The 23,765-nt window shown below is 40.7% G+C and overlaps 2 protein-coding genes across 3 annotated transcripts; one reads left to right on the top strand and one right to left on the bottom strand.

Annotated features, from left to right (window-relative positions):
• The first annotated feature begins 953 nt into the window (after positions 1-953).
• Positions 954-13,773, top strand: tfe3a (transcription factor binding to IGHM enhancer 3a). The gene is made up of 11 exons (XM_063883438.1): positions 954-1,305; positions 4,767-4,865; positions 5,359-5,418; positions 5,629-5,791; positions 5,930-6,091; positions 6,223-6,321; positions 9,362-9,476; positions 10,119-10,175; positions 10,765-10,840; positions 11,152-11,299; positions 11,449-13,773. Exons 1-11 carry the CDS (start codon positions 1,211-1,213, stop codon positions 11,806-11,808), a joined length of 1,434 nt encoding a protein of 477 aa, XP_063739508.1. The 5' UTR covers positions 954-1,210; the 3' UTR covers positions 11,809-13,773.
• A 706-nt stretch (positions 13,774-14,479) lies between these two features.
• Positions 14,480-23,575, bottom strand: zgc:113363 (uncharacterized protein LOC791449 homolog). Of its 2 annotated transcripts, XM_063883456.1 has the most exons (6): positions 23,373-23,575; positions 22,996-23,093; positions 21,268-21,395; positions 21,033-21,185; positions 18,467-18,757; positions 14,481-16,980 (listed from the first exon to the last, which is right to left on the bottom strand). In XM_063883456.1, exons 3-6 carry the CDS (start codon positions 21,392-21,394, stop codon positions 16,721-16,723), a joined length of 831 nt encoding a protein of 276 aa, XP_063739526.1. In that variant the 5' UTR covers position 21,395; positions 22,996-23,093; positions 23,373-23,575; the 3' UTR covers positions 14,481-16,720. The 2 variants fall into 2 exon arrangements, with proteins under 2 accessions (XP_063739519.1, XP_063739526.1); XM_063883449.1 differs by lacking the exons at positions 22,996-23,093; positions 23,373-23,575 and having other exon boundaries at positions 14,480-16,980; positions 21,268-21,506.
• Positions 23,576-23,765: the final 190 nt, after the last annotated feature.

Raw genomic sequence — 23,765 nt, 5'->3', positions numbered from 1 at the left:
TCTCATTGGTCTGGGTGAGATCAGTCCAGCTGGTTAGACCCGCCTCCAACAGATGACACACAGAAACAGAACAGGTAGAAAGTACCTGCAGGCTGACTTTGCTATTATAAACCCTTAAAAAGAAAAAGATATGTAAACAATGAAATGCAGATGTATGTATACAAACGTTAAATATATATATTAGATCCCTGGAATATTATAAATTATTAAAATACAACATGTTTTACAGGCTTTTAGGTTGACGTTGAAGTGATGCACAAGGTCACCGGTTCAAGTCCCCGAAAGACCAAGTGCTACCAGGTGTCTCTGAGCAAGACACCGTTCCATACACTGCTCCCCGGGCAGCCCACTGCTCCTAACACTAGGATGGGTCAAGTGCAGAATGTAAATGTTCCTTCTGTGAAACGATTAAGGCTATATTCTATTCTAAAGAACATCTTAGTTGATAAGAAAAAAGCCCAATACCTTATTTACATAACAAACTTGAAATATATCCTTCATATTTCCGCTCACTGTCAGCAATTTCAGGCTTCTGTTTTAAGGAATGAGCTGCCAAAACTTTTTCTAACAAAATGAATTAAACCTGCGTTTGATTTAGTTTGCTCATAACTTATAACTTCATTTATGAGGCAATACACTACGCCTCTAGTGAGTGGCACAGCCTTTATATGTTTTCTGTATGTGGCCCTCGGTGAAAAATATTTGGACACCCATGGTGTAAAATTAAATACTGTCAGAGGAAAACTAAGATCTTAATGACTAATTAACGTTATGCATGCTTACTTAATGACTGTTCTTAAACATCTCTGTTTGGGAAACATCATTGCATATACAATTATGAGCCTCTAAATGCCACTTTGTTTTTTTTCCCACAGTCTGAAGGAGATCTATGTGGTGTAGATCTATGCTCACAGCTGCTCCGCTCACACACACACAAACACTGTTCTCCTCAGTCTGTAGTTCAATCTGTGGATCAGTCTGTAGTTCAGTGTCAGGCTTACCAGGTTTGCCCTATCTTCCGTGAGTGGGACTCGAACCTGCGACCAGTATTTCTCCTTACATCTTACATTTCTGCTTCTTCGCGTAAAACATGATGAAGTGATTTCACTCCTGAGACTTTGATCCTCCGGTGGCTGCTGGGAAATAAAGCCCCTCTCTGTGCTCGGTCTCGGTTCTTTAAAGAAAAACAACGTCTCTGTCTTCTGGGGAAATGTCATCGGAACCGGAGCAGACAGAGGCCGGGCTCCTGCAGCCGCAGACCGTATTTGTGATCCTGGATTCGGCTGAAACAATCAACCTGGTCCGGTGAGTCTGGAGGCTCGGGAAAGCACCGTTATTTCCGCTGCGGAGGCAAAACTCCTCTAAAAAAAATCTGTGTTTTTAAATCTGTTATCATTATTGGTCTACATAAGTTTCTAGACTAATAAAAACCAATACACATTTCACATCTCCAGTGTCTTATGGTACATTCGGCATATTAATTTCCCCCTAAAATGTTTGTTTAATAGCATTTCATAAAGATGTTTCACTTCTACAGGCTGAGCATTATCGGTCTCAGTTGGCATGTAGCCTATATCTTGAAAATCGCTTAGGGCTTAATGAAGTTACATTTTTTATTTGATTTAAGATATTGTATCGTGATACAAACAGTAAAACAGGTACGTTCACCTCTGCACATCTAAATATTAAAAAACTGCTGACATACATACATAAAAAAATATGTACATAAAAAAATCTTAGAAGTTTTGAATGAAGTTTGGCATGATCATGATTGTGAGTGACCAACGTGATAACCAGCTGTTTGAAAAAAAGCGTTTGATTTTCAGAAAACCTCCATACATGTCCTCTAAAATCTGCATTAAATCTGTATTAGATCAAGTTGTGTTAAGATAGGTCGATAGTCAAAACAAAAAACACATCTTTGCTCTGTGAGTAGATGCTCTTTACTGAATTGAATTACTTTTTAGTGTGTGAAATCAATGCCGAATCCAATTGCTGTCACTAAAACACCGACATTTTACTTCAGTCACATTTTGGACGTGCGTTAGATAACATTATGGGCAAGTCAACTTTAAATTACATTTTTTCTGAATGGAGTTTGGTACAAAACGCTCTCCACTTACCTGTGTTGCATTAAGAGCAGCTTCACAGTTTAAATGTTTACATGTTGGAAGTTATGTTTAGATAATAATAATAATAATAATAATAATAATAATAATAATAATAATAATAATAATAATAATAATAATAATAATAATAATAGTAATAATAATAATGATGATGAAGAAGAGGGTGACCTGTTTAATAACATGGCAGGCAGGTTGTTATTACTGTCTGACCTTCGACCTCTAAACCTCTTTGCCTTTTTCTGTAATGAGTCATCCTACATAATCAAACACACACACACACACACACACACACACACACACACACACACACACACACACACACACACACACACACACACACACACACACAGCACAGAGAACGACTGGTCCTCTTATGTACTTTTCCAGATAGACAAACAGGCCCAGTCTAGCCCTCAACAAACCCTGCCCTCCTCCTCAGTTACATCACCACACCCTGCTAATACACACACACACACACACACACTCACACTCACACTCACACTCACACTCACACTCACACTCACACACACAGACACACTCACACACACAGACACAAACGTAAAATATGTGGGCAGTGAGACAGAAAGCAAAACTAAAAACAAGCCGATGGCAAAAATACGTGTCAGTCTCGGCTGGTGAAGAGGAAGACATGATGAAGATGTTGAGGTGACATACCAAATAATGTAGTTTATAAAGTTAAGGTGAGAAAGGTTTCAGTCTCAGCTCATTTTGTTAGGACTTTATGTCTTTTTACTTTAAACTGTTTCCAGATGTTCCTGAATTAGAAACACAGCGGCTGCCTTTTTTACCACATCGTTTACAGTGTGCACTGCCAACATTTTCTAGTTTTTTCACATTTAATCAAAGTTAGATGTACTTTATTTATGCCCCGAGTGATATTTTATTAGCTAATCATGTTTGCCCATTTGTTTTAGTTAGTTTGAAATGCTCACAATGTACCTGCAACAACACCAGATAAAGTTCCTACTCTAATGTCACGGCCAGCACAAGACAAACACACAAAGATTAATCATAATTGTTAAAGAAAATAAAGTTTAATTAGATTTAATTCATTTGTCTGCAGCTGTGCTTCAAACGCTGCTTATATAAAGGACATGTTTTACAGTGTAGGAAGAGGTGTGCCTGAAGCTCCATGTGGACGCTGGATTGGAGGAAGTGACTCAGCAGAAATACACCAAGACACACACACACACTTTATACACTCCCACACAGAGACTTTATACACTCACACACACACCTTATACACTCCCCCACACACACATTAACATATACAGGAAGTGGGACTGAAAGCAGTTAAACTGAACTGCTGACAGATGTTATTCCTCCACATTTTTCTTCTCTGGTTTCCAACATCAGCATTCACACATTTCCATCAGCAGACCATCTGAACTCTAACTCCTTTTATTTATATATTTCTGTCTGTCTGTCTGTCTGTCTGTCTGTCTGTCTGTCTGTCTGTCTGTCTGTCTGTCTGTCTGTCTGTCTGTCTGTCTGTCTGTCTGTCTGTCTGTCTGTCTGTCTGTCTGTCTGTCTGTCTGTCTGTCTGTCTGTCTGTCTGTCTGTCTGTCTGTCTGTCTGTCTGTCTGTCTGTCTGTCTGTCTGTCTGTCTGTCTGTCTGTCTGTCTGTCTGTCTGTCTGTCTGTCTGTCTGTCTGTCTGTCTGTCTGTCTGTCTGTCTGTCTGTCTGTCTGTCTGTCTGTCTGTCTGTCTGTCTGTCTGTCTGTCTGTCTGTCTGTCTGTCTGTCTGTCTGTCTGTCTGTCTGTCTGTCTGTCTGTCTGTCTGTCTGTCTGTCTGTCTGTCTGTCTGTCTGTCTGTCTGTCTGTCTGTCTGTCTGTCTGTCTGTCTGTCTGTCTGTCTGTCTGTCTGTCTGTCTGTCTGTCTGTCTGTCTGTCTGTCTGTCTGTCTGTCTGTCTGTCTGTCTGTCTGTCTGTCTGTCTGTCTGTCTGTCTGTCTGTCTGTCTGTCTGTCTGTCTGTCTGTCTGTCTGTCTGTCTGTCTGTCTGTCTGTCTGTCTGTCTGTCTGTCTGTCTGTCTGTCTGTCTGTCTGTCTGTCTGTCTGTCTGTCTGTCTGTCTGTCTGTCTGTCTGTCTGTCTGTCTGTCTGTCTGTCTGTCTGTCTGTCTGTCTGTCTGTCTGTCTGTCTGTCTGTCTGTCTGTCTGTCTGTCTGTCTGTCTGTCTGTCTGTCTGTCTGTCTGTCTGTCTGTCTGTCTGTCTGTCTGTCTGTCTGTCTGTCTGTCTGTCTGTCTGTCTGTCTGTCTGTCTGTCTGTCTGTCTGTCTGTCTGTCTGTCTGTCTGTCTGTCTGTCTGTCTGTCTGTCTGTCTGTCTGTCTGTCTGTCTGTCTGTCTGTCTGTCTGTCTGTCTGTCTGTCTGTCTGTCTGTCTGTCTGTCTGTCTGTCTGTCTGTCTGTCTGTCTGTCTGTCTGTCTGTCTGTCTGTCTGTCTGTCTGTCTTACTCATTGTTACCTTGTAAAAACTGTATAAAAACATGGAGGTTTTTACATTCACTTCACTGCAGCTGCTGATTGTGTGTGTGTGTGTGTGTGTGTGTGTGTGTGTGTGTGTGTGTGTGTGTGTCTGTGTGTCTGTGTGTCTGTGTGTCTGTGTGTCTGTGTGTCAGGGTGGAGTCTGGTATCGTCGCCGACATCGAGGTTGACAGTTTGCTGCCGTCAGACTGCGACACCTTCTACCAGATCAAGAGTCAGCCAATCAGCTTCAGGTAACAGCATGGCTTCACAGAGAGGAGTAAACTGTTGTTGAAATTAAAAAGATTCAAGATTCAAAAACTGTATTGTAACAGCTACAGCTTAAAGGGACCATATTCTGCTCATTTTGAGGTGTATATCAGTCTGTTGTGCCTCTCCTGGGACATGTCTCTATGCTTTGATGTTGGGGACGGGTGTGTGGGAGAGAAAGGGATTTAAGCCTCTGCAGACCATTTACATGCACAAAAACCTATATATACCACACTACAGGAAAGGGAAAACCCCAACAGCAGAATAGTTCTGCTTTTAGTCCAAGCCTCCTCCTTCATGACACTTTTTTGAATGTCCTCACACACCGGGCTTTTTTCTATTTTGTGTTTAATAAACCAACTGAATAAAAGCCCGTGTGTAATCAGAGGTTGTGTCTTTTGACCGACGTATTTGTTGCATATTATGTTAAGTTATGAGAGGAGGTTTTTTTATCAAGCCCTCTCTTTCTCTCTTCAGTATATCATCAGCCGCTTCCTCACCGACTGCATCCTCACTGCCATCAGCCATGACATCCAGGTAACACACAAAGAAAACAACAGCAACGCACCCCAAAAACACACAACAATACACACTTCTTCCTTTTCTTAGTTTCTTGTTACCCGTATCCATCCAGCAGAGGACACTGTGCTCCTGCTGCGGGATCTTAGTCACAAACTGATGATAACTTTCTCCTCTCATCCTCTCCTTCACTTATCTCCTTGTTTCCTCCCCCCTCTCCCCCTGCAGGGTGCTGATGCGTCAGGATCTGATGCGTCAGCAGGCTCTGGAGGAGGAGCAGAAGGAGGCTCAGCATCAGCTCCTCCGATCAGCTGACACGTCCTCCCCCATCTCTGTCTCTCTGTCCTCCTCCTCTGGACCTCCTGCTCAGGTCCCTGTGGAAGTGCTCAAGGTAAAGGAGGAGAGTTAGTCTAGACATGATGTATGAATGAAAGTGGAGATATCCTGGGTTTAAGTCCAAAAACATGAAATCCTACATTTCCCATAATGCACCTGAACATCTGTATTGAATACTGTATTATTCCCTCAGGTTCAGACTCACCTGGAGAACCCCACCAGGTACCACATCCAGCAGGCTCAGAGGCAGCAGGTGCGTCAGTACCTATCCACCGCCAAGACAGCCAATCAGGAGCCAGCTGGACTTCCACCAAGCCCCTCCCCCCAAAAACTGCATCCTTCAAACAAAAATGAGGTAAATACAAATAAAATAAAGTGCAGGAATCAGTCCTACACCTGGAAATGAGTCTTGATGCACTTCCTGTGACTTTGTCTGAAGGTCAATGTTTTCAAACCTGTCATCTGATCTGTGATTGATTCATTCAGATGGACGCGACGGTCATCGATGACATCATCAGCCTGGAATCGAGTCTGAACGAAGAGTTTCTGACGATGATGGACTCGGGTCTGCAGATCGCCGCCACGGTAAAACTCGCCGGGGCGTGATTTACTCTGACCACCAGAGGGCGAGAGTGTGCTGCCCAGATGCAATAAGAGCTTCATTATAAAACTCATTTGAATAATGTTAACTAGTGACAGTGGTCAGGGTATGACGGACAGAAGACACATTGTGATGGTTTCACTTTGAGTCTTACTAACATTTCTCTTCTTTTTTTTATCACAAGCCAAACTATTTATTAATAGAAAACAAAATCAACAGATAAACCCAAATGAAAACTGTCAAAGTTCAAAATGTCTTCCTAGTAGTAATCATATGATACAATATGTAATAGCAGGGGTTTTTCTAGAAAAATATAGCATGAAGGGGCTAACGCCACTAAATTAAGCCCCGCCCACTTTCCAGTGAAATACTGCATTAAAACGAAGCAGAAGATAATAGTGTCTTCAGGTCTTAAAGCTGCTGAGTCATATATTGCACCTCAAACAACACATAAATCCAGAGTTCCGGTTTCTTTACTTCCTCTCCAGAAAAAAGGAGAGTAAAAGAAAGGATCAGAAATCTCAGTTTCAGTGTCAGCCTGCTGCCTGCCACTCGTCCCCCGCAGACCCACCGGACATCCATCCCCTATTTATTCTCTGTAAGCTGTCTCTGCCGTCTGACCAGACATCTGACCCCATCTTCATATTTCTGGACTCATTAAACCCTTTCTGACAAACGAATATATTATACGAATATAACGAAAGATATTGTTTCCTGGCATCTCTTTAACATTTTACGGGGGAAATCTGCATTTTGGTTTGAGGGGCGCACGCTGACAGTAGAGGGAGCAGAGACCCTGATACCCCGTTTAAACAAAACCCTGTAATAGTGTCACAGTCACAGGGGACCTTTTATTTGCTTTTCCTGATTACAGACTTTTCTAAAGTAACTTTTCAGTGCAGGACTTACTGTAACAGTGTTACATCACTACTTTTCCTCCAGTAAAGGACCTGAATACTTCCCCCACCCTGCTTTTAAATGGGTCTTTGCATTCTTTTGTCTGTGTTGCATGAAAAGATCTGGAGATAAAAAATGTCAAACAAAGAACTTTTAATTCAACAGTGAGTTCATGCAGAATATCACTTCAGTTTTCCAGACTTCCTCGTTTCTGCTGCAGCCGCTGTGGGAGGGTACTGTGTGTGTGTGTGTGTGTGTGTGTGTGTGTGTGTGTGTGTGTGTGTGGTGTGTGTGTGTGTGTGTGTGTGTGTGTGTGTGTGTGTGTGTGTGTGTGTGTGTGTGTGTGTGTGTGTGTGTGTGTACCAGGCAGATAATCAGCTCACAGGGAGTTTTTTTTTTTTGTTTCTTTCTTAAAGATACGTTTCCCCATTTTTCAACAGTTGCTCGAACAGAAAGAGGAACAGAAGCTCTGTGTGTGTGTCTGTGGTGTGTGTGTGTGTGTTTTAGTGTGTATATCTACATGGATGTTTTTGTGTTTATATGAAATTGGTAAAGATGAGGATTTTAGTTTTACTGCCGGACCATGAGAAGAGGAGGATTAAATCAGAGGTAAAGAGTTTTCTTGTTGTTGTTTCGGGTCAGTTTTAGAATTTGAACTCTGAGCTGCAGGCTCGTGCTTCTGATGGATTTGTGGTTTTATTGTAAAAAAAACGGACAATATCTCTGGTGGGGGGATATTTTAGGAAATGTCTGTTATGTTAAAGTGCAGAAGTATCATCAGCTATGTATATCAGGAAAGCTTAAGTATCAGAAAAGATACTAAATTAGCCGATGTTTGTCACCATACATTTACAGAAAACATTAACATTCATAGTAATGTTAAATTTCTATTATGGGGTATATATTTAATGGACTAGGAGTGTATGAATTAGCAGGAACACGTGTTTCAAATTGGACTTAAAGCGCCACACTGCTGCCGACTTTCATTCATTTAATTTTTTCAAGTCATTTTGAAGTTAAACTGCACAACGTTAAAAGTGACATGTAAAGGAATTCAACTGTTGGCAAAAAAAGTGGGGAAAAAAACATGCTGATATCTTCCTTTTAAGTGCTGTCTGCTGTCGGTGTGTGTGTGTGTGCCTGTGTGTGTGCGCCTGTGTGTGTGTGGGTTTTCTGTCTGATCAGCAGATTCCTCAGTTGCTCTGGAGGAAAATGACTAAATGCTGAGCCTAAAAAACATCATACCTCTTATTCAAACTCACCCTGCTCATGCACTGAACCGAATCTCAAAGTGCAAACAGTAATACATGTTATAATAACTGTGATATTTCATCTTTAATGTACGGATAAAGTACACAACTTGGACGTAAAGTTGATCAGATGAAAATACAGTCTTGGAGAGGAAACTTCGAGGAATCAACTCATACCCAGAGAGCGGTCTTTAATGATTTTGAAAGACACTAAAGGGAAGTATAGAAAAAAGGAAAATGAATATCAGAATGAAACTTCCCCACATAGTAACTTGCATGAAGACTCAGCATATAATGCCTTGTTGTGCTGGAACTAGAAGAACCCTGCAGTCATAAATGAATTTAGTTGAATAAACGTCTTATTTTATCTGAAATACGATGATGTTATCGAAGCAAATCGGGCCAAAAATGCATAATTGTCCAGGTCTTTTGGCCTGTAGTGTCTCACCATTAAGATGTAAAGGACTTGTAATTTCATAAAGGTAAACAACAACAACTACAACACAATATTTATCATCGCAACGTCAACAATGAAATAATAATATCAGCATTTTTATTGTTATTTTTCAGACAAAATGTTTCAGTCATGTCTTAATCTGCAGGAGATACACTGAAGGTTGTGTGTGTGTGTGTGTGTGTGTGTGTGTGTGTGTGTGTGTGTGTGTGTGTGTGTGTGTGTGTGTGTGTGTGTGTGTGTGTGTGTGTGTGTGTTATCCTGGTATGCAGTGTGTAATCAGCATCAGGGAGCGGGGGGGGGGGTCATCTTGCAGCCAATCATAGCGCAGGATGCTCTGATATGCTTCGACTGTTCTCCGCCTCTGATTGGTCACTCTCCCCGACAGCCACTGATTCTGTGCCCTGATTGGTCCGTTTTCAGCTGCCGGTGCCGGGGAACATGCTGGACTTGTACGGAGGAGGCTTGGCCGCGCCCGCCATCACCGTTAGCAACAGCTGCCCGGCCGACCTGCACGGCGTCAAGAGGGAGGTTAACGGTGGGTGACACACACAGACACACACACAGACACACACACACACACACACCCCTCAAAACCCCAGATCCTCCAACTCTGCAGAGCTGATAGTTAAGCCCCTCCCCCTTTTGGTTCTGCTGAAAATGAGTTCTTCTCCAATTTGATGAGTCAACATCACGACTTCCTGAGAACACACACACACACACACACACACACACACACACACACACACACACACACACACACACACACCACGTATTTTCCCACATCATCAGTTCCTACTTCCTGTCCAGTCAACATGAACTAAAACACCCTTACTGCTGTTTCAGCTGAAACCTTTAAGCGTCTTTCAAAATAAAATGTAACGTCCGTTAACTTTGTTTATCAGGTAGAATCCACCCTCAACATATCCTGTTCATATGCATTACTCAAAATGTCCTTTAGTGTGTCAATTTCTTACGGTACACCAAGTTGCTTCAATGTTTCTTCTCGCTCCACATTGGGGAAGACTCAAAATAACGTAGAAATTCTAGCTTATAAACTTATTCACACAACACATCTTGGGCAGGATTATCTAAATCTCATGTGTTCAGTGGTATGCTCATTGCTACACACGACATGTGAAATGTTTGTTAATTGTTTCTGTTGTTGTTTTTGTTGCAGAGGTGGAGACCAAAGCTTTCATCAAAGAGAGACAAAAGAAAGACAACCACAACCTCAGTGAGTACCTTCGCATTTCATACTGCAGAATCTCTCCTCCCATAAGAAGTAAATCACGTACTTTTACTCCAGTGCATGTATTCAATACCTTTAGTTGCCGGGCAGATTTGGATTAATGATGTGAAATATAATCAACCCTTAAATCAGAGTTGAAGTTTCAGGCAGGCAGACTAAAGACACTTAGTTTGATGTAATTACAAACAAAGCTATTATTTCACGGACCCTTTATTATTATTATTTATCTTCATAGTCAGCTGTATATAAACCTTCTAATGTCGGTTTATTTTTATTTCTATTTCTTCTTTTTATTCTTTGCCTTGTATTGTATTATGCTGCTGCAACACAAAAATGTCCCAGTTTGGGATTAGTAAAGTACTTCGTATTCTTATGAAAGACAACGGTTAGGTATTGTGTGTTTTCCCGCTCTAATCTGCTGTTGTGAAATGACTCTCTCTAACTATCTGTGGTTTCACTGCAACACAGCATGTTGAAAGAACAGCAGCTGATGATGTAGAGTACAGAGTGTGTTCATCCGTGTATAATAATAATAACAACAACAATAAAATACAAATGCTGTTTTGTGTTTCAGTCGAGAGGAGGAGGAGGTTCAACATCAACGATCGGATCAAAGAACTCGGAGGTCTCATCCCAAAATCCAACGACCCGTCAGTACCAAACATTTTACCCTTTTATGTTTCAAACAGATTAACACAAAGTAATAAAAGTCATATTTCATGTCAGAAATAACGGAGATGAATCACTGTATCATGACGCCGTGATCTAAAAGCAGTTTTTGTTTCAGAATAATAATTAACGGTTCTAAACCTTAACATTGTTATGGTTTATTACTGTATTATGAACAAGCCTTCATGTGTTTCAAATACGGACAGATTCCAACGAAAAGTGAATGCACCTCGTTAGGCTCGTTAGTGCTGCTTAGTGTGTTAACGAGGCGGGCCTGTGATTGGTTGATCAGGGAGTCGAGGTGGAACAAAGGCACCATCCTGAAGGCGTCGGTGGATTACATCCGGAAACTGCAGAAGGAGCAGCACCGAGCCCGAGAGATGGAGGAGAGACAGAGGAGGCTGGAGAACACCAACCACTCACTGCTGCTGCGCATACAGGTGAGGAGGAGGAGGAGGAGGAGGAGGAGGTGTAGTGGTTTCAGGACTGTAAGCTCCTCTCTGATTGGTCCGGACAGAAGACCAAAATGGAGCAAAGGTGTAATAAAATGAAAGTTTAAACTCTGTTGTTTTTTTTGTTTTGTTATCAGGAGTTGGAGCTCCAGGCTCGTCTCCACAGCCTCCCCCCCTCCTCCTCCTCCTCTTCCTCTCTGGACCCTCAGACCCTGCTGTCCCCCACGCTGCCTCAGCCCTTCTCCCCCTCCTCCTCCTCCTCCCTGGTGACTCCGTCCCTCGGTCTGGACGCCCTCAGCTTCGTGGACCTGGATGATCCTGAGGGAGCCTCCGGCGTCTTCTCCCCGGACCTGATGTCCGACGTGGGGCTGTCGGAGCTCCACGGCCTCCTGATGGAGGAGGGGGGTGGAGGGGTGATGTCCGACCCCCTGCTGTCCTGCGGAGCGTCGAAGAGCAGCAGCAGGAGGAGCAGCTTCAGCATGGAGGAGGACCTCTGATGACATCACCACTCACGCTGTGACGCCATTGCCCAAAAAAAACCACTGAATCTTAACCCGTGACATCATCGAAACACAAGGTGATGTCACCACGGCAACCACTGTGAGTCTACAGTGTTCCCATGGTAACCACTGTCTTGTCCTATTAAACGAGAGACTGAGCAGACTGGAAGCAGATTGGCTGATAACAAACAAACTCAAAGCTGATTGGCTGACAGGCTCCAGGGTTCTAAAGGTGGGGAAAAAAACTCTGAAGTTCAGATTTTAAAAAAGGCAGGACACCAAAATCTTTGCTTATGTTTTAGTTCATGAGTTTTAAAGGTGCTACATACGGCATTCAGAGCATAACTGTGGAAGCAAACAGCTGTTGTGCAAACATATGGCGGCGTAACGTCGGCCTGAGCAGAGAACGAGGTCTCTGTGTGTGCGTTATAGTCCGAGCTTCATGCACGCGAGCCTGTTGGCCCTCCTCACTCACATAGTGTCTAAGGGCCGGGAAACATGGCGCGGTTTATGCAGCGATGAGAGAAAACCAGTCACAGCCGTGCAAATCGTTTTCCTTTCTACTGTAAATCAGTCTACGGTAAATACAGAGGATGAGGAGATCATTTTAGACACACCTGGCTTTAGAAGAAGAAGGAACCCTTAATCGTCCCACAGAGGGGAGGTCTACATTCTGCATTTGACCCATCCTAGTGTTGGGAGCAGTGTGCTGCCATATTCACCACCGCACTGCGACTTCACAGTCTGTCCACAAAAACGCCTTGAAGAAGATTTCATTCTGAAGTTTCTGGTTACCTTCTAGAAAGTATAGGCCATTAGTCTATGGATTACAGTTACACGTTACATGGATTTAGGTCGCTCTGCAGATTGAAGGAAAAGCTTTTGTTACATTACTGCAATAATGTACATCTATATACCAAACCACGAATAGCCTTGATATTGTTTTAGGGTAACGAGTGCTTTTAATGACGTATAAAGCGCCTTTAAATCTCTGAAATTCAGATTTAAAAATACAGAAAAGCAGAACGTTTGGTCGTGATTTGATTTCAGGAGGTTTACACTGAACAGCTGCATATATAACCTATGATAAAATAAATAGAAATTATGAGATTCTAACGAAAAATTCAGAATAATTCAAGATAAAAAAGTATTTTTTCATTCTTTTTTTGACCTTTCCTGAAAGATATTTCTCAAAACGGCTCGTAGAAAACTGTTCTGTTTCTGTCAAAGGTTTTTATATTCGTGACTCATTCCTTTTTATGTCTTAACATTGTGTATTTTCTATTTTGCAAACGGCATTAACTCGCTCTTCCGGCCCAAAATATGGAGTTTCTTCCAAAAAGTATTTTTCCTGTAAATATGAATTTGTACATAAACACATGAATCTATAATCACTGTGCTGGAAACACCGAGGAGACCCTGATCTGTCTCTGTGTGCGTGCTTTCTGTTGGAGATTCAGAGGAAACAGAAGGGAAATGAAAGGACTATGACGCCATTTCTTTAAAACAAAGAGTTCCCATCCCTCCTGATATTTTTCCACTTCTTCATTTGTTTTTTAATTGATTTCCTTCCTTCCAAGTTTCAGAGAGATCGTTATTATGCAAACTTTATTCCTTTTAATTATCTTACATTATGGCACTATGGCATTATTCATCGCACTGCACAGAGGATAAAATAATAAACAAATAGAAAAAATAACTATTGTACATCTGGCTCCGCTGTTCCAGTTTGGCCGCCAGATTTCAGTCATTTTAATTTAAGACAAATATAAAACCATCATGGCTGTCAGTCGTCAGATTCATCCAAAAAGGGATTTCTGTGTTTTTTTATTGATGTTGTTTTTCTCATCTATGACATTTAGTTGTTATTCGTCGCCTGCAGTCTCAGTGTTTCATTAAGCGTCATGTTTTTTTTAGAGATTCCATTTTTTTATATATAAATAAAGTCATTTAAGAAAAATGCATTTTGTTTTGTGTGTTTTGTCTCGTCACAAACTATAAGCTTTATATTCCTTTCACCTGTGGGGAGCAGCTCACCTAAACGAGTGGGAGGAGCCAAGCACTCCGTCAGTCCTTCTTCTTCACTGGATTATTTGGCGGGTCGTAAACAACTTAAATGTGCATACCGCCACCTACTGTAGAAAACCAGCATCTTCATCATTTGATCGCTGTATGAGCCCTGGTGTTCATATTCACATCCCTGTTACTTTATTTAAATGTGAACTATATGTTGTTCTTGAGGTTTGCCATTGTTATGATATATGTAGATGTTAGGCGGATGGAAAAATTCATGTAGAAAAGGTATACATGATAAGAAATACAAAATATAGATTTAGAAATATGAACAGGAATGAGTTAATCTAAAAACGTACACAAATATTATACAAATATGGTTTCTGTAGCTGAAGGTAGGCTGAGCAGCATTAAAACTAAGAAGAAAATGTTAAGAATTGATAAAAAAAATACATAAAGATTTAAGTTTTGAATCTAACATGTTTTTTAAATATATATTTTTTTATTAATTTACAAAGATATTCACTAAAACAGGATATTTAATACAATAACATTTGAGTTAAGTTCCTAATCTATTAAAGTATTATATTTACAATACATTCAATCTCTGTCCTCCACAATGTATACATTAAAATACTTGTTTAACTTGATTGTTACTCATAATTTTAAAATGAATTTTAATATATTTTTATCATATTTTCTTCTTTATTTTATTGATTTTAATTTACGGATTTTTTTACGTATATTTAACTTTTTCCTTAACTTTCTTGTATATCTTTGAGGTGAGTGCTGTTGTCCATCAGAGGGCAGCGTGTCTGTTACACTCGACCACCAGGTGGCGTTACCTGATAAATATCAGTGTTTGTTAATTACTGAAATCAGTTTTGAGTCTATGTTACTCCAAAAACATGTGAAGCATCAAACAAATATATGGGTTTAATGAAAGGCTCGGTAAAGCCTTTATAATGTGCTTAAAATATGTATAGATGTATGTTCCGAAACATTTGTAATTGACATAATGCACCGATCTAAAGCCTCAAGTTGTTTATTTATCACATTAATCACAATACATAGAAAGAGTACATAGATCTCAGGCTCTGACCAACATCGATTAATAAATATACATAAAAAGAAGATAATGTAAAAGCAAATAACTGTGTGCATACTAATAGAATAATGTAAGTAAGTAAAGCATTGTGACCCCTAAATTAAAACTGATATTGATGATGATTTATGTTCAGACTCAAACTGTATATATAGAGAATAAAAAAACAATATGATGTGTGTATCAGAAAGTACTGAGAACCGGACAAGATGATAAAAAAAGTTAAATGTTTCTGTGGAAAATATAAAATTGATGTGTTTTTATTTGGAATTGTGTGTGTGTGTGTGTGTGTGTGTGTGTGTGTGTGTGTGTGTGTGTGTGTGTGTGTGTGTGTGTGTGTGTGTGTGTGTGTGTGTGTCTCTCTCTCTTTGATGTTGGTCATCCCGGGGGTCAGATGTCTGGTGGCCTTGTCATTCCAGTGATTTCCTGTTTCCTGTTTGGACGTCCTGGCATGTTGCTTCAACAAATACCCACTTCCTGGCCCGCCTGATCCCGCCCCCCTCCTGAGCTGTCAATCACAGCAGGGAACCATCAGCCTGGGGCGAGCTGAGTCTAATGTTCAGTTTATTTCTGTTGCAGAGAAACAGAAATATATATTTTGAGACTCTTTATAGTAGCACATATTAGAGGAAAGCTTTACTGGAACAAGAGTCAGTCAATATTTAAGTTTATTATGATTATCAAGTTCTCATAATTTGTTGTTAAATGAAAGGAATTGAAATTCTTTCTTATGTGTAAAACTGAATGTATTTCTTTTAACGTGAAGTCTTTCATCTGGACATCAAACCCCGGAAGATGAAGACCAGACTTAATCCTGAAATCACTGACCTTATTAAATCTACAGTGTGAGTCATGTCAGTTAAAGATGGTTACAGATAATGAAATGAACGTTAACTGCTGCTCTGTGACAGGAAGTACCCCCCCCCCCGCCCCTTCCTCTCTGCAGACAGGAAACACTGCTCTCTGCGGCACCAAATGTTGATACATCTGTCCATCTGTCTGTCCAACAGAGACAGAAATCTGAACGGAGAGCAGGAATATCACAGAGCACAACATTCCTCTGTAGAAATACTTAAAGCACAACTTAAAGGGGCCCTATTATGCGAGAGTTCAGGTTCATATCAGTATGTAGAGTCTCTCCTGGGACATGTCTCCATGCTTTAATGTTCAGAAAGCTCTTTATTTTTCTCATACTGCCTGTGCTGCAGCACCTCTTTTCACCCTCTGTCTGAAACCAGAGCCCAGTCTGCTCTGATTGGTTAACTGGCCGGCTCTGCTGTGATTGGTCAAACACTTAGAGATGTCCCGCCCCTTTAGCCTGTCAAGTACAATGTTTGGAAGCGCTAGCCAATAGAGATGCAAGTGTAACATAGTAATGTCACTATGCTCCAGAAGTAAACAAAGGAAAAAGAAGAGTCCGTAAATTAGCAGATTTTGTTTTGAGGTAAAACATTTTAGTACAAACACTTTTAATGGGAGTAAACGGGGCCTGCGTCCGACACTTTACCCAGTCTTCTTTATATTTCCATTGTCTTAAGGTCTCAGAAAAACATTGGGCGTCAATGTTTTGAGCGGCCAAACTGTCGAATAGCAACTTGCCATGGCACCCGAGATATTTTCACATTGACTTACAGACGTTTGTAAATCAGCGTTTCATTTTGATTTAGATCCTCAATACCCAGAACGAACCCTTGAACTATTCGTCTGGGGTTCTGATTTCATCGTTCTGTTTTCCCGTGTCAAGGCAACTGTCAGCGACATCATCTTGTAGTCCTTCTCTGATTGGCTGCTCTACGAGGGGAAGCAGATGGAGCAGCAGTCCAGGCAGATCTCCAGGCAGTCAGTGGATCCGCAGCACTCCTCTATCATCCCACAATCCAGCACGGCCTGACAGGCGTCCTCGGTGCAGGCCTCCATGCAGCAGCAGCAGCCAATCGTAGCGTCGCAGCAGCCGGCTCCGCTTCCTCCACAGGCCAGACACTCCCCCACCGCCGAACACATGGAGAGCAGCTCGCAGAACAGACAGGCCAGGAGGCAGTGAGCGCAGCAGTCTGTAGGGGCGGAATTATAATTAAATCAACTTAAATATGCCCAGTTTAGAATCCATATCATAACCCCAAAAGTTACAGCATTACATTTAAATACCCAGACATTTTCTCTCTTCATATTATAAGTTATTTATTAGCTGCAATTTTCATTAATTATTATGACCTACTTTGCATTTCAACATTTGTTTTATTAATTAGAGCTTTTAAAAGTGCTCATTTTCTATAAGTATATATTTTGGCTTTAATTTTTAAGTGTTCCTTAATTTTCACAATTTGCCGGTCAACAAAACTAAGTGAAATCTCCCCGATTTGATTCTCAAATGATCATTAATTCTTGAAAATATATATGTTTGTTATAAATATTACAAGTTGTTCATTGTTGGTTAAAATGACCTCATTATATTTAATGATATACTTTCATTTCTGCCATTTCATTGTTTAAATATGTTGCCTTTTTCTTTACATTTCTTGAATAAAAAGCAAACGTTTAATTTCTTGAGTCTCTGTTTCTTAAGTACCTGATTCTATCTTTATGTTTCTTTCCTTAGCTGCAGTAAAGGGAAGGAAGTATAAACATTTAGTCTAGTCTTGCATTAAAGAAACTGAATCTGAGTTGTAATGCTGTAATGATCTGAGGACTGCTGGTATCAAATCAGTCTGCAGAGGGTCGGGGTGGGTGTTAGTTGGTAGGAACCAGACCAACTGATGCTGGGACGTGTTATCAGTGTGTGTGTGTGTGTGTGTGTGTGTGTGTGTGTGTGTGTGTGTGTGTGTGTGTGTGTGTGTGTGTGTGTGTGTGTGTGTGTGTGTGTGTGTGCGCAGCAGAGATAAGAGCAGAAGGTATTCGGCTGATAAAACAGTGAGATGGGAGTTTGTTCACTTTTCTGAAATACTCTGTGTGTCTGTTCTTAAAACTTATTGGTAAACAAGACAAAAAATGTAGGTTTTCAGATTCGGACAAACGACAGAATAAAATCAACCTCTATGCTGACCACATACCTTTGTACTTACACAACTATATAATCTAATGTTCAGTCATATGTCTGTATTTATGGATGGTCCGTCATGCCTTCAGATGTTAGTCCGCTTCACAAATAGAAGTTATTTTGTATAAAGGGTTTGTTTTGTGCATAGAGAACAAACACTGCAATGGTTAAAGCAGTATGTCAGTACGTTTCCTGTAGTGTGTTATATAGGTGTTAGTGCATGTGAATGGTCTGCACAGCTAAAAATGGCCCTGTGTTCCCTCCAAAGGGAGTTTCTCGTACTGACATCACTATGTAACACTCGTGCTTCTCTTGGCTAGCGCTCCAACACATTGTACGTGATAGGCTAAGGGGCGGGACATCTCTTAGCAGTTGACCAATCACAACAGAGCCAACCAGCTAACCAATCAGAGCAGACTGGGCTCTGGTTTCAGACAGAGGGTGAAAACTAAACATCTTTTTGAACATTAAATGACATTTCAGACAAACTCTTCATCACTCACCTTCTCCGGCGACCTCTTTGATTTGGGCGGCGTCCGTCTTAACTGATGTGTGGCTCTTCGTGGAGGACAGTCGTTTGTCATCGGTGCTTTGTCGATGTGGATGATGTTTATTATGTCTATGCTGATGAGGATGAGGAATGCTGCAGCTGAGTCTGTTACAGGTAGACGACCGAGACGGAGGAAGATGAAGAGGAGGAGGAGGAGGAGGAGGAGGAGGAGGAGGAGGAGAAGAGAAGGAGGAAGATGGAGGAGTACACACAGGAGGCGGAGACATGGAGCAGTTGTCCACACCTGAGAGGCGAAGAGGCGAAATCAGAGAGAAATGTGTCACATTCAGGTAAAAAACAACCAGTAATACGGCATTACCTAAATATATTACAATACATGCATTGTTGCTTTGCATCTTTTCATATCGACATGATCAATTTACTTGGAAGTATGCACATTCAAAAAGTTTTTCGATGCTTGTCTTGTTTGAATTTGCCCTACCTCTTGATGACCAATCAAATCAATGAACATCGCACTCAACAAACCATGCAATTGCCAGCCGACCGTGCCATTTTGGTGTGAAAAGAAGCCCTTTCAGAGTTATAAATGTAACTTTATTCTCATGTGAGATCAGCAAAGGGCTTTAACCAGTGGCGGCTGGTGAAAAAAAATCTTGGTGGGGCTAGTGTGCCAACAGATTTCCCTGCCTAATCTAGCGTAAGCATTCAAATGAACAGTCGGAAAATGACTACAGTTCCACAATAATAATTTAATTTCACAGTTTCCAGCTTCACAGAAAAAGTAACAATTTACAGCTAGGCCTATATTAGACTTTATGCTATCAAATACTATACAATACAATCAAGGGATAAATTAACAACAAGGGTATGATTTCAGCTGAATCTATACAAATCAACAGTGAGTGAGTGAATGAGTGAGTGTGGGTTGAGAAGAGAGAATGAAACAGAACTTTCCTATTAAAATGTAACATATACAAAGAATTTAGAACCAAGTTATTTTCAAAAATGTTTACATAAACAGATTATTTTAATACCCTCTCTCAAGGAAAAATGCATTTACTTGGAGAAAACAGCATCAGTGCCATACAGTTGTCATTGCATGTCACAGCCTGAGAGAAACAACAAAGCATTCTCCACAACTATATTACAATTACATACTATAATATTATTACATATTGCCCATTGAATGTAAAATAAACATAAAAGACACTCTCTGTGCCTGTTCCTCTCTGTGTGTCTGTTCCTGTGTGTGTCTGTTCCTCTCTGTTCCTCTGTGTGTCTGTTCCTCTCTGTCTGTTCCTCTGTGTGTTTGTTCCTGTCTGTTCCTCTGAGTGTGTCTGTTCCTCTCTGTTCCTCTCAAAAGCACCACAAAAATGTACACAATCGATGATCTTAGATAAAATATTGCGGTTTTTATCTACCTCTTCATTGTGCCTTCTTACAGCGATGCGGTGCCCATCATCGAGCTGCGTTGCTATGCTAATCTTTCCGAACACAGCTAGCTTTACGCAGTTTTCCATGTGAACTTTGGATCGATCGTGCTTCTTGATCCGTTCAGAGAGGTGTTTTAAGTCAGTTAGTCCAGTCTTTGTCCAAGTCGAATCACATTTGTCACTTCTGAAGAGGATACAGGGGAAACAGAAAAGTGCATTGGCTGCTCCACAACCTGCCAGCCACGTCTTACGGTTGAACCAGCTCCGACAAAAACTCAGTTTGTAAGATTTATCTTTCAGCTTGATTTGCTGGGAAATGCTGATTTCAGGCTTGTCGGGTCCCAGCTCCTTAACGAGAAGTTTTTCCTCCGTCGTCCGTCTTGCAAAAGGGTATATTATTAACGATTTCACCGAATTTGGTGGAAGCTGCTCTTGAACTCCAGTTGTCACCGCCATCGCCATCATCTCTCTTCGTCGTCGCGCGTATTTTTTCCCCACGTAGCGTAGGACAGAGTCTGGGAGTCGCACTACGAAAAAAAACTATCGCTGGCTCCTTATGTAGCTACAGCAATCCTAAACCTTCACGCATTTTACGTAGCAGTTGGGGCTAAATTTCCAGCGCCCCACCGGCGTTAAATTTGGCGACGTTGATAGGCCAATTATTCATAATTTCCCCCTAGCAACCATAACCGGATTGGCTGTTTAGCTGCCGGTCAGGGGCACTTTGCCGATCGCCCCATGAGAGAATGATACACTGTCTGTCAGTGGAAATTCACTGTTCAATGAGTGTTAGTTGGTGGAAATGTTGTTTAAATGATTTAAATTGCATGTAGGCACACACACTATTAAGTAAAACTGACATTGATTTAAAAATATATATACAAAAAATATTTTTTCCCCTCAACAGCTGGTGGGGCAGAGCCCCAGCGCCCCCTATGGGCCAGCCGCCTCTGGCTTTAACGTTAATAGACGGTGAGTAGCTTGTTTACCAGCGTGTCAAACCTGAGGTAACATCCAGGTTTTTTGCGTGTTTTAAAAGGGTTCTTAGAAAAGAAAACTAATAATAATCAAACTCAAGTTACAACACTTAACCTCAGTTAATTAAATCATCACTATAGTTACTACCTTTCTGTTTTGTGATTGAGGAGGCGGTCTGTGAGGGCAGCAGGCGAGCGATGTCATTGGTGGAGGAGCCGTCCGTCAAAGAGTCATCACCGCTGTCACCTTCCTCTGACCTATCAGAGAGCAGGGGAGGGGCGTCCTCTCCAGGAAGAGGATCTAAAACATCAGAAACAACTGCATGTAATGAGGAAAGTACGGAGACAAATCCTCTGAAGTCTAATATGTTATTTATCTCCACCTGTGTTGTGATGCGGCAGCGTCCTATTGGCTGTGGGCTGGCTCGATATGCATTCTGATTGGACGGCGTTCTTATTGGCTCCACCCTCAGTGATGTCAGAGTCCCGGCGGTGTGACGTCACATCCATCCTGTCAAGTAATGACTTCATTAAGTAAATAAAAAATACATAATTATTCAAATTTCAATAATTTACAAGGATAATACAAAACAACATTGTAGGTATTAAAGTGTTTATAATCATTTTGATAAAGATAGAGTTGACTTTGGTATCAGTTTTAATAAAATGTACAATAATGATGATATTTGTGATAACGGTTAAAGGGTGAAGCTTAGGAGGGTGAACAAAGCTCGGAATGTAAAAAAACAAAAAAATGTAAAGAATTGTTAAAATATTGACAAAATTAAATGTGAAATATATATATATATATATATATATGTATAAAAATATTTTTACTGCAATCAGATGCACGATTCATTTGAAACCTAAAGCCTTTAGAATTGATAATTCATTATATATTTATTTGCCTGAAACAGTTTTAAAGTTCACATTTCTTCTGTCTTACTATTCATTCTTCAATCTGTAGGAAATATTGTTTTGAATATGCAAATAAAGATTATGGTTAGAATAAAACTGTGTTTATCCAGAGGAAGATTATTTTGCAGCACGGAGAGTACCGCGTTGAAAAGTGTGAGGATAAAACAAAACTCGTTCATCAAGAATCAGGATATCTTTATTTGTCCCACAGAAAAATACAAAAGACTCAGTGGTCAGTAGGAGAGCTGTAAAAAGGCTGCCAGTTCAACTGCGCCGGATTACTAGGAGTTTTGGTTAGTCAAACAAACAAACAAACAAACAAACAAACAAACAAACCAGATGTGATAAGTACTCAGATCTTGTACTTGAGTAAAAGTAGAAGTACTCAGATCTTGTACTTGAGTAAAAGTAGAAGTACTCAGATCTTGTACTTGAGTAAAAGTAGAAGTACTCAGGTCTTGTACTTGAGTAAAGTAGAAGTACTCAGATCTTGTTCTTGAGTAAAAGTAGAAGTACTCAGATCTTGTTCTTGAGTAAAAGTAGAAGTACTCAGATATTGTACTTGAGTAAAGTAGAAGTACTCAGATCTTGTACTTGAGTAAAAGTAGAAGTACTCAGATCTTGTACTTGAGTAAAAGTAGAAGTACTCAGATCTTGTACTTGAGTAAAGTAGAAGTACTCAGATCTTGTACTTGAGTAAAGTAGAAGTACCAGAGTGTAGGAATACTCTGTCACAGTAAAAGTATTCTAAATGTTCCTCCAGTGAAAGTAGAAAGTACTCTCCTCTAAATGTACTTAAAGTAGCGACAGTAAAAGTAGTCATTGTCTGATTGGTCCATTTCAGAATAATATCTCTGATATGTTTTATAATGATTGATCATTAAAGTGTTCTCAGAGCTGGTAAAGGTGCAGCTAGTTTGAATGGCTTTGTATACTGCAGGGTAGCTGCTGGATTTACTGCAGGTGAACTACAGTCTGATTTAAGGGAGATTATATTTCACACCATTAATCCTAATCTGCCTAGCAACTAAAGGTATTAAATAAATGTGGTGGAGTAGAAGTACAAAATAGCATAAAATGGAAATACTCAAGTAAAGTACAAGTACCTCAAAATGGTACCGAAGTACAGTACTTGAGTAAATGTACTTAGTTACTTCCTACTTGTGTAAACAAACAAAACCAAAATGTCTCACCTGCTGTCTCTCCTTTCTTTCTAACTCCAGTCTGTTTCTGCTTTGAAGCGTTTCTCTTCAAACGATCATCTGCTGAGTTCAGTTGTGGCCGCCTCCTCCTTTACATAGCAGAACATCACACGCACACACAAACACACACACACACACAAACACACACATAACTCAACAGGGTGGGGGGTGGAGTCCAAAGTATTACACACAATAATAATAATAAAAGTTTGAACATGTATTATTTATTCAACAACTATGAACTACTATCAATACAAACATGATTTACGGATTATATTTCGTGTACATATTAAAATCAAAAGTTTAAATTGGCTTCAAGGAATCCTGATCATCAACAGAGTCATTTTCATTTCGTGCACATTACTTACCTGACCCCTCGCAAACTGCATTTTATAAAGGTGACTGATGATGCCTCATGTCCGCTGTGCCCATTAAAGGCCCTGGGAACGTTTCTGCACATGTTCTGGGAATGCCCCCCTGTTTCAAGTTTCGTGAGGGTTGCCTCAGTGTCAGTGACAGAGCCTGCGAACATCTCCACTCTGCTGCTGAGCTACATGTCTTCCCTTCAGATTCCTAAATATCAAAAACGTGTAGTTCCTGCTGGTCTAACAGCTGCTAAGGAACTGGTTGCGTGCTTACTTGTTGCCTGTTGCCACTTCCGATCCACTGGGTCCTGGGAGAGTGGGGGGGTTTTATTTTAATTGTGTTCATTAATTTAGTTTGTTTTGCAAGGGAACTGTTTGTGTGTTCTTCACGTGGTG

The sequence above is a fragment of the Eleginops maclovinus genome, chromosome 1 (assembly GCF_036324505.1).
Source record: "Eleginops maclovinus isolate JMC-PN-2008 ecotype Puerto Natales chromosome 1, JC_Emac_rtc_rv5, whole genome shotgun sequence".
In the NCBI taxonomy this organism is placed as follows: Eukaryota; Metazoa; Chordata; class Actinopteri; order Perciformes; family Eleginopidae; genus Eleginops; species Eleginops maclovinus.
The sequence above is the reverse complement of the archived record's forward strand: the minus strand, read 5'-3'. Positions and strand labels throughout refer to the sequence as shown.